This window comes from Sinocyclocheilus anshuiensis, unplaced genomic scaffold (genome assembly GCF_001515605.1).
Source record: "Sinocyclocheilus anshuiensis isolate Anshui unplaced genomic scaffold, SAMN03320099.WGS_v1.1 scaffold1003, whole genome shotgun sequence".
NCBI classification, from domain to species: Eukaryota; Metazoa; Chordata; class Actinopteri; order Cypriniformes; family Cyprinidae; genus Sinocyclocheilus; species Sinocyclocheilus anshuiensis.
The window spans coordinates 1,731,282-1,742,237 of NW_015542495.1; the positions used below are offsets into that span (position 1 = coordinate 1,731,282).

The window sequence follows — 10,956 nt, forward strand, 5'->3', positions numbered from 1 at the left end:
ACAACAAAAACAAGATGCAACACAACAAAATTAGCACAACACAACGAAAACAAGCCGCAACACAACGAATTTAGCACAACACAACGGAAACAAGATGCAACACAACGAAAACAAGCCACAACACAACAGAAACAAGATGCAACACAATGAAGCCACAACACTTAAGCTCTTCTTAAGCTTATTAAAAAAATACAGGGCTCGGACAAATTAATGTGAACACCTGGGAACTAGGCACCGTTTCCTTAAGTTGTTTTTCCACCATCTGCCTTTAATACAGCTTCCAACCTTCTTAGAATAGACTTAGATACAACTTTCTCCAGTGGAATGGTGTGTAACATCTGCCAATTGCTTCAGATATGATGGAGTAGGGAATCTGCTTCTCACTTTTCTCTCCAATACTGCCTACGATAGTTTGATAATATTCAAGTTATGTGATTAAGCTGACCAGGGCAGATGTTGAAGTTCATTTTGGTGAATTATAATCATGATCATAACCATCTAATTTGCAGTTTAGCGCTATTGTCTGTGATTAACGTTTTAGCAAAAGAGTCATCAAGGTGAATATGAGGTTTGTTGCCATTTCACTTCTGTGTTGTTTTGACTCCTTTTTAGTGTTTGCTTTTTTGACAGTCCCTATTATTCACTTTTGGTTTTTGCTGACTATTTTCCTTTGCTGATGAAGTCTTGCCATGCTCTGTACATAATCATAAAGACTGTTGTTATTAAAACATCAAAAAATTGGGCTGATAAGGTTACAGATGCTCCATTTAAATGGGCACTCATGATTTACCCTTTTTGGAAGTCGGACAAATCGCCAATTTCATCCATGGCTTGTAATAAACACTACTGAACATACTACATTGATATACAACCCAGAGAATACAGACAAATATAAATAAATAAAAATGCAAAAAAATTTCACTAAACCGTTCACAAATTATATTAACCTAATAATATAATATTTATATTGTTTATATTATAATTCACATTAAGAAAAAATATGGTTCATTTAAGAACCGTTCCATGAAAGATTCTTTGAGGAACCCAATATGGCTCTTCAATGGAATCAATGTGAAAAAAACTACTTTTAGAACCCTATTTTTAAGAGTGAAGAACCCGCCCTAAATTTTTTTTACAGAAAAGATCTGCTGCTTCATCCATTTCATCGTGACGTCAACTGTATTTAAAAAACTGCATTTATCATATTCATTCACCTATTTCAAAAAAATGCATTCAGCACATGAACTGACATTTCAGCACAAGGCAAATATCAAAACATGCCATCAACATTATGCATTCAGGCCAACATGGTGTACTTGCAAAGAGCGAAAATCTTCAAGGAAAACCTGCTCCCACTGACAGTTACAGAGGGATGGTGCAGCATTATGAGTAGCTGGAGGGTAATCTAGTGAAGTCTAATGAACGAACAATTGATTTTATTTATTTTTGTTGTTGTTGTTTGTTTGGTTTTACTGGACAATGAAGGGTACCAATAGGTGTTCTGAGTTTGGTCCTTTCTTTCTCTCTCTTTCTTTTAAACTTGCTGACCCAGACTCAAAGGTGGCATTGATGTGTGCACACCACTTTGGCCTGATGAGTAAGCAGAACTGAACAGCACAGACAGAGGACAGGAGTCTAAAAGAGCAACATAGGACATTAAAACAGAAGAAACTAGTCTGTTCAACCCCAGCAGCAAAAATACCCTTACAGGGATCTTAAAGGGATAGTTAGACCAAAAATGAAAATTTTGTCATTAATTACTCACCCTCGTGTCGTTCACTTTGATTTCATCAAAAATATCTTAATTTGTGTTCCGAAGATGAACGAAGGTCTTATGGGTTTGGAATGACATGAGAGTGAGTAATTAATGACAGAATTGTCATTTTTGGGTGAACTATCCTTTTAATTTATTTATTTTTTGTCTGACTCTGTCCTGTCTGTCCCTTAGAATTAAATGGACTGTGACTTTAAGACTACTATGTAATGGGTCACCTGGTGTTTAGGAATAGCATCTATCTTACTTCTTCTTAACTCAATGTAAGTGGTATAATAATAATAACTTATAAAAATAATAACAACACAAATTTGGGCAATTATGTGTTAATTAGAGACAGATATTCAATATCTTTTATTGATTTTCACATTTCTTAACTTAATCTGTTTTTTTTTTTTGTTGTTCAAGTATTATTGATGCACGATATTGGATTTTTACCGATATCCAATATGCCAATATTTTTCAACTAATTTTTGCTGATAGCCAATGCCGATACCGATATATTTCCTTTTGTTTGGAAACAACACCAAGTCTCTCCTGTGCAGAGATTCTAAACAAATTATTTTTAATTTTGGTTAGTTTTTAACAAAAACGTATTAGTTCGAATTAAATAAACAATAATGAAGTTATTTTATAATGAGAGCACATTGAAAGCTTTGAAAATAATTATACATTTTAAGTCAAAAATAAACTATAAGTCAATCACTTTTTTTTCTCAGACAGATGCAGTGGTAACCTTAACGTTTTATTTAAAGATTTAAAATTTGCAGATGGTCTAAAGCAAAAGAGTTGTAAACATTCTGAAAATCTTTCAGAGCTCATAATCTGTTTGAAAAAAAAAAGATTACACATTAAGAAATAAATCTATATTTAAAATTATTTAATTTACAAGTGTCATGTTTGTGATTTTTATTCATGTAAGCTATATCTTATGACGTTTAAATCAAAACATACTCGTGATTTTATAACATCAGTTAGTGCTTTATTTAATCAGAAATACAATCTTAATGTTATTTGTGTATTTTACTTTCACTTTATTACAAGTAGGCCAACAGCGCCCCCTAGGGAATTAAAACTCCTTACCCGACGGGCATTAGGACCCGAAGGACGCTGCTGCTGCCGCTGCCGCATGCGCTAGTGACTGTTGAATCTATTGCGCACCTGACGCATCATTCTGTTCATGCATTCTCAGTTTAAATGCAGCGATCAAAAACAGTGAATCTAATCACCATTCAGGAAAAAATTAGCTTCAAGAGTGACTGCAATGTTGACTTGATCTTATCGCTAGCACACCCTAAGCACATGTGAGTTATTCGGCATAAATTTACATATCGGACCAATGCCGATGTTTACATTTTAAGCCATTATCGGCCGATTCCGATATCGTTCCGATAATATCATGCATCCCTAATTATTAATATAAATTATTGCTAATAACACTGTAAATAAGACAAATAACTTGTATTGTACTGTTGTAGTATGATTATTATTTAGTTATCATTATGACAAAAATAAGAAAAACTGGGCTTTGCATTTTTAAACATACAGACACTTTAGTGTAAGTTAATAAAACTGGGTAAAAAGATAAATAAAGGTGAGCTGTAATTCAACTTTGATTGCCAAATGTGTAAATACACTTCAACTTTTACCCACTAAAGCACAGCTAGTAGATTGGGCAGTTACTTAAAAGGGCCAATCAATCGTAATGACTGTGTTTTAGTGTAATGCAGACTATAAATGCCCTGAGCTTTAGTGTTGCTGTTAAAGCTGCAATGATTAAGACTCTTTGGTTAAATAAAACAGTAAAAAGTGACTCTGCATTAAAAGTTGTGTCCTGTTTCTTGGTTTGTTGTGAGAGTTGTTGCTGTGAAGAAGGACATAAGATATTACTGTACATGATATAATCACAGTCTGACCCCCAGGGCATCTTGGGGGAATGCGGCTGCCATTCAGATCTCAGTTCTGAATGTTAAGGTATGTATGCTAGAAAGAGAAAGAGGTATCAGTTTTATATCAGGCAGCCAAATAGCTACCATCATGTGGCTAAAACCAGGCCACTTCCTCTCCGCATCACTCCACCTTCCGTCTACTTCCTCTCCACTTTCCTGTCTCTCCTCCTCTTTTTCTACAGCCAAGTTCCCCCTGCAGCGATAATTCAGCCTATTTCATCTCCCTGCTCATCAGAGCCCAGATTTAACGCACAGTCTAAACCGCAAGCCCAAACCTCAGACGCTGTCGAGCGCTAAAGGAGGTCAAAGTGTTGTTTCAGAAATGTTCCACACGTCTGCTCACTGTGGATCAGATTCAGACAACCTGTTTACATTACCATCTACAAAACAATATCATGTAGAGGAAGCAAAGTCTCTGTTTGTTTTGTTTTTTTATGTTACACATTTCCAAACTGATGTTTAAAAAGTTTCCGTTTTTAAAAAAGCAGGTGAAACATCCTACTAAACCTAAAACTACAAACAAATCGCAAAATCCTTACATTTATTTATTGTTGTGGATTCATTTTTTTACATTGCTTCAAAAATATATGACTACAAACATAATTTGTGCAGATTTTGTTACTTGTACCACATAGCTATTACGACTAGATTTTTACTATTATTTTATTGCTATGTAAATAAATAAATAATATAATATAATATAATAATTATATGATATATTAATAAATATTTTTTATTATTATTAATAATACTAATACTACTACTAATAATAATAATAATAATAACTAGTGCTGGCAAACAATTAATCGTGATTAATCGCATCCAAAATAAAAGTGTTTGTTTATGTAATATATGTGTGTGTACTGTTTATTTTTTATGTATATATAAATACACACATACAGTATATATTTTGAAAATAAAAAATGTTTATATATTAAATATATTTGTCTAATATAAATTATATAAATATACAGTATACATGTAAATATTTTCAATATATATACTGTATGTGTGTGTCTTTATATATATACATAATAAATATACACAGTACACACCATATATTATGTAAACAAAACTTATATTTTGGATGCGATTAATCGACAGCAAATTGACTGCACTAATAAGAACTTTCTTTTATTTACTTTCTGACACGCCCATTTCAAGTCATTTTGTTAATTTTAATAAAGCAAGTAAATTTCCAAACAAACAGTTTGCAAACTAGCCTGATTTCCAAAATAGTTTACTTTGTAATTAGTCAGTCCAATTTGTCCAATCTGATGCATTCAGGTCAATTTGCAAACTGTTTGCTAATAAGATATGTGGCATTATCTAATTGAAAAGGTGATTGGCCAATCGCAATGCATTGCCACCTCTCAAGTGATTTTTCAACTGAATTATCTTGTTCCCCGCTTACATTCATGCTTCAGGAGCTCTGTGAGAACACAATGAGCTCAAAGGAGGTACAAGAAAGCCACGACTCCTCCAAAACCAGATTTTAAAAAAGCTCTGTAAAAAGCTATAAATAAACTGATATTTAGCTTATCAAATAAGCAAAGGCCTGCATCCATCATGCAATTAGTGTAAACTGTGTAAAGTGGCCATTACAAACACCACCAAACAATCACTGTGAATAAAATCTATTTCGATGCCGTTTAAAAAACATTAGCAGACACTGTTCACGGTTTCTCAATTACAACAGCTCATAATAACATGGCTTTCCTGCTGGTACACATCTTCAGAATTATTCCGCCAAAGAGCCTCGTAAAGCATTAGCATGTAGTGGATGTGGCAAGGGATAATAAAGCGCTGCCACGCTAATTAATGGAGTCGTTTGCATGCGTGCAAGGTCTAGATTGAGAGAAGTAACATCTCATTTAAAATGTGATCAGTAAACAGTGTGCATGAGTACTGTCATGACACAATGAAAATCAATACATTGTTATTGACCCGGTTGGTCTAGACCGCCATTCTTCTCGTTAAAATTATTATGCAGCGCTGGACAGTAAAACAGCAAGAAATCAGTCACAAACTAATGTCTGTAATTCACATGTTTAGTATTTTATGAATGGTAAATGGATCTTTTATGTTCTTCCATCATCAGTTACTTACCGTCACATGGTTCCAAACCAGCATAACTTTCTTTTGTAGAACACAAAAGGAGATGTTTTGAAGAATGTGCACACTGCTATTTTCCACAAAATGATATCGTATAGTAAACGAATGCAACAAATCGAGTTCCTCACATAAAATTACCATAAGACTTCAGAAAATTTTTATGGACCACTTCAATGAGGTTTTATGGTGCATTTAGGGCTTAACAGTTGTGTCAGTAAGAATTTTTGAAAGAAATTAATACTTTTATCTAGCAAGGATGCAAACTTAACAGTAATGACATTTATAATGTCATACAAGATTTATATTTCAAATAAATGCTGTTCTTACTATTCAAAGAATCCTAAAGGCAAATGTATTATGGTTTCCACAAAAATCAATGTTTTCAACATTGATACAAAAAATAAAAAAAAAACCTTCCTGAGCTAATACTAGAATGATTTCTGAAGGATCATGTGACACTGCAAAATTCAGCTTTGCCATCACAGGAATAAATACAATTTTAAAAAAATAGGTGATATATAGTGATATATATATTAGGGCTGGTGATTAAAATTTTTAATCTAATTAATTACACCATGTGCCGATTAATTAACCTAATTAATCACAAATAAATCGCACAACACATTTGGATAAGAAATTACTCCTAAAAGATCATTTAAAGTCATTGTCGTGTAAAGAAGCATCAAACAGACATTACAAAAAGTAGCTTCAGCAAGAAATATTTTGTTTGATTCAACATAAAATTTATTACACATACTCTTTTGGATCATGAGTAAAAGATTTCAATTTTCATTTTTGGTTCACCCAATTCGTTCAAAACGGGGATCAAGAAATGAAATGCCGCTGTGTGTTGCTCGGAGAAAAACAGTTCTGCTTTGTCTTTATATTTACGTTGGCAAAATTGAGCAAAACAGACAACATTGTGTCTAAAATAACACAATATTAACTTCTTATTTATTGAACTGTCGTATAAGATCAGAATCACATTTACACTCGAGTGATATTGCTTAATTATATGATGTAAATATGAGACAAAAATTCAAACTGGGGCATTTTTGCCCCATATCTTGAATTTTAGGGACATTCTAACTAAGGTTATTATAGTTTTGCATTTAAAAATTTGTTTTATTTTAATATAGTTTTCAAATTTTCAATAAAATTTAGTTTCGTTTTTATTAGTTTCATTAATAATTTTGTTAGGTTTAGTTTAGTTTTTATTTTGTGAACATATTTCTATTTAGTTTTTTAAATAGTTTAGTTTCAGCTTTAGTTTTAGTAAATAAAGTGTAGCAGATTTAACATATCACTTCCAAAGCGCAGACCAAAGAAAGACTTAATTTAACCTTAGTGACGCAAACGTCTAACGACACAAAATTAAAGCATGCTGAGATTGAGATGGAAAAAGTATACAAATATACAGCAAAATGAAGCAGCCATGCCTTTTTACTGCATAAATCTACACAAGTTGCGCTTATATTATCATATTTAAAAGCAATAAACTGAATGATAAATGTGTGTTGTGATATTTAATTTGAAAATAAATGTAATTTGTTTATATTAGATGTCTTTTATCTTATTTAACCATAATCATGATACTGTAACTGTCGTGTCTTGCTCACTTTCCCGCGAACAAACACGCATATCATAACTGGGAATAATGAAATTCAATAATAATTGCAGAGCCTCAACATTCAATTTGCAGCGTTGCGCATTATAGCCATTCGCGCTGCAGATGAAGTGAATGGCAGCTTAGGGAGCTCTCGTTGCTCGCATTCTGTAGCATATATAATTTTATTTTATTTGTTAGTTTTTCAATAACTGCTGTTAGCTTAGTTTCGTTTTAGTTTTTCATTTATTTTGATATTTTTATTTTATTTCAGTTTACAAACATGATTTTTGATCAATCGTTTTCGTCTTAGTTTTCGTCTTCGTTTACGAAAATAACCTTGATTCTAACTACGTTCTCTAGGCTCCATCACACAGTGAGTTGTTGCCCTGCATTATATTTGTCATCAATCAGCTGTATGAAATGCCAGATGACCCACGTAGGTCTGGGGTGGGGCAAGTGCGTTAAATTAGTGCTGGGCGGTATACCGGTTCATACCGAATACCGGTGTTTATTTTTGTTATGATACGAATTTTTAAAATACCGCAATACCGGTGTATGCCGCTTAAACAACGTTCGGAACGCCACACTGTTTGAAAGGGGTCCCTTTTCACTGTTGCACTGTGGTGAGGGAACAGCTGTATGTGTTACTAAGCGTGAAACATGCACTTTTTTGTTTGTTGTTTTTTTTTAGTTACTCCAACGCAGGCAGTGCGCTGCACGAGACAAAAAAGTAATAAAGCCAAAACAACTGCATAGCCGCTCTTTAGTGTAGATGCATGTTGATTTTATCAGACGATGCCGCGATTATAAATGAGAGTGACTCCTGGTTAACATGTATTAAAAGGGGTCGTGTTTAGTCACTAGTTTAGTGTGGTATTTTTTGACAATATTCACTCATCATGACAGTAAAATAGGGCATTCTAAGTCAATATATTGCAGTATTTCCTCTCTCAATCAGTAGAAAATATGGTTAACACCCGGTCATGCATGAAAAAAAAAATACCGTCATGTACCGTGAAACCGATATAATTTTGAAAAATACCGTGATATCAATTTTTGGTCATACCGCCCAACACTACGTTAAATGCGTAATTTTAACATGTTATTTTTCACCGCAATTAATTAATCTAATTAACGCATTGACCCTAAACTTGTAAAAGGGTATTGTTCATGACACTCAAATCAACAACAAACCTTTTTAAACCTCAGTACATTAAGCAGCGCTTAAAGCGTGTCTCCACCAGGAACAAGAGTATCACTGAGGAAAAGTGAGAACCACTACACAACAAGACCTTCTTTTATTCTCCGCCAGGACCACAGAGACTTCTGGAAGGAGAACGGTAAGGACTTGTGACTAGAATTACTGACACACTTTTCCTTTGAGTGTCGAGCTAATCTGGGTTTAGTCGTGATTACGTAAGCCATCGCTTTTTCCCATGTCTCTGGGCAATAGTAGTGCAGCTGATTTTTAGTCCTCTTTGTTCGGAAGGAGACACTTGGACGCAGATTTTAGTATCACCAGTTATAGCTGCTGCAATCACACATGACCAGCTGTGACATGCCCATATTTTCAGTCTCTCAGATGTGGAAAAATTTACTGAAACGCTCAGCAAAGGAACGAACTAAATGTATCTTATGAGTGTGAAATTAACATTTATCACTTCTTTCCATGACACCGCTGGTACTCCGATATCCTTATCAGAATATGATGTCTAAGTTTAAGACATTTAAGAGGTAAACTTGTTAAAAAGGGAGGTTCTTAGCTGGAACAAGCTGATTATGTGGACCAGACTTTTTGCCATAAGTCAGAAGTATGGTTATATGAGTTTGGGTGTAGTTGTCGTACCTGTGGCAGTGCGGAGCTGAGCTGACGCTGCAGCGAGTCCCGGTCATAGATGACGTCCTGCAGGTGTTGCTGGGCGAGGGCCAGGCTTTCTTGTGTCTCTCTCAGGGTGTCCAACAGACGGTCTCTCTCGTCAAGCATGTTGACCATCAACTGCTCAAAATGCGAGTCAGGGTCAGAGGCGCTGCTCTGGGAGCCACGCTGGCTCATCGCCGTGTCCTCGCTGATCGTGGGCATCACTTCGCACATCATCTTTACCTGCTGAAAGAGGATGAATGCTTAGGAAACCCATGGAAATATCTGTAAAGCTGCTTTAGATCATTGTGTATTGTGAAAAGTGCTATATAAATACATTTGACTTGTCTTGACTAGGTTCTGAAAAGATTGTCCATTTTGAGACCAGTGTTAATAATACTCTTACACTATAAACAAGCCACAAAATCCTCAAGTTTATTTATTTATTTATATATTTATTTTACATTACTTCAAAGGTAAATGACTACAGACATAATTTGTGCAGCTTTTGTTACTTGTACAGTACCACACAGTGATTGGCTATTACAACAAGATTTTGACTATTATTTTAATGCTACGTAAATATAATATAATATAATATAATAATAACATTTTCAAAAAACATCATTACATATTAATAGTAGTGGCAGTAATAGTATAGCAGTACATAATTAATTATATTATATAATAATTATAATAAAGTGTATATATAACAATATAATAATAATACTAATAACAACGATAATAATAAACTTATTAATAACATAATATAATAATAATAATAATATTATAATAATAAATATTATTATTATTATTATTATATATTATTATTATTGGTCGTTTTCAGACCAGTTTTAATAATGATGAATTTAAATAATAATTAATAGAAATATAAATTAAAACAACAACAATAATAATAATTTGCACTATTTAGATTATTTAATTTACTGTACTATGGTACCACCACATTAATTTTTAAGCTTTAAATAAAAAAAAAAAAGGATGCAAAAACTCATGAAAATACTGTCATTAAACACACATTAGGTAAAATTAGGTAAATAATAATAATTAATTGAGGTTTATGTTAATTCAAAATATATATACACTACCATTCAAAAGTTTGGGGTAAGTGAGAATTTTTTTAAGAAATCAATATTATATATTCAGCAAGGATGCAATAAAATGACCAAAAGTGACAGTAAAGACATTTATGAAGTTTAACAATTCTATAAAGGTTAAAAATATCTATTTCAATTTCAATCATTAAAAAAAAGTGTGTCACAGTTTCCACAAAAATATCAAGCATTGATAATATTGATAGTAATATTTCTGATGGATCATTTGACACTGAAGACTGGAGTAATGAATGCTGAAAATTCAGCTTTGCCATCACATTACATTTTAAAATATATTATAACAGAATTTTTTTAATTATTTTAAATTGTGAAAATTTCACAATACTACCGTTTAACTGTATTTTTGAACAAATAAATGCAGCCTTAGGAAGAACAAGAAACATCTTTCATATTCAGTAAAAAAATCTTACCAACCATAAACTTTTGAACAGTATGATATTCTCAACACTTTATGTACATAAACATACTGCTTTTGTCTGTCAATCCCTTTGCGTCTATCTGTAAAAGCACTGAAC

At 33.0% G+C, this 10,956-nt stretch overlaps 1 protein-coding gene across 4 annotated transcripts in view; it reads right to left on the reverse strand.

Annotated features, from left to right (window-relative positions):
* Positions 1 to 10,956, reverse strand: part of LOC107694182 (liprin-alpha-2-like) — a 188,530-nt gene that overhangs the window by 167,243 nt on the left and 10,331 nt on the right. For 2 of the 4 annotated variants that reach the window (XM_016493812.1, XM_016493811.1), the window contains exon 1: positions 9,294 to 9,542. In XM_016493812.1, the coding sequence (XP_016349298.1) occupies positions 9,294 to 9,542 (249 nt within the window). Of the gene's footprint in view, positions 1 to 9,293; positions 9,552 to 10,956 lie in introns of those variants that run through there. The other 2 variants (XM_016493813.1, XM_016493810.1) reach the window with 1 other exon arrangement.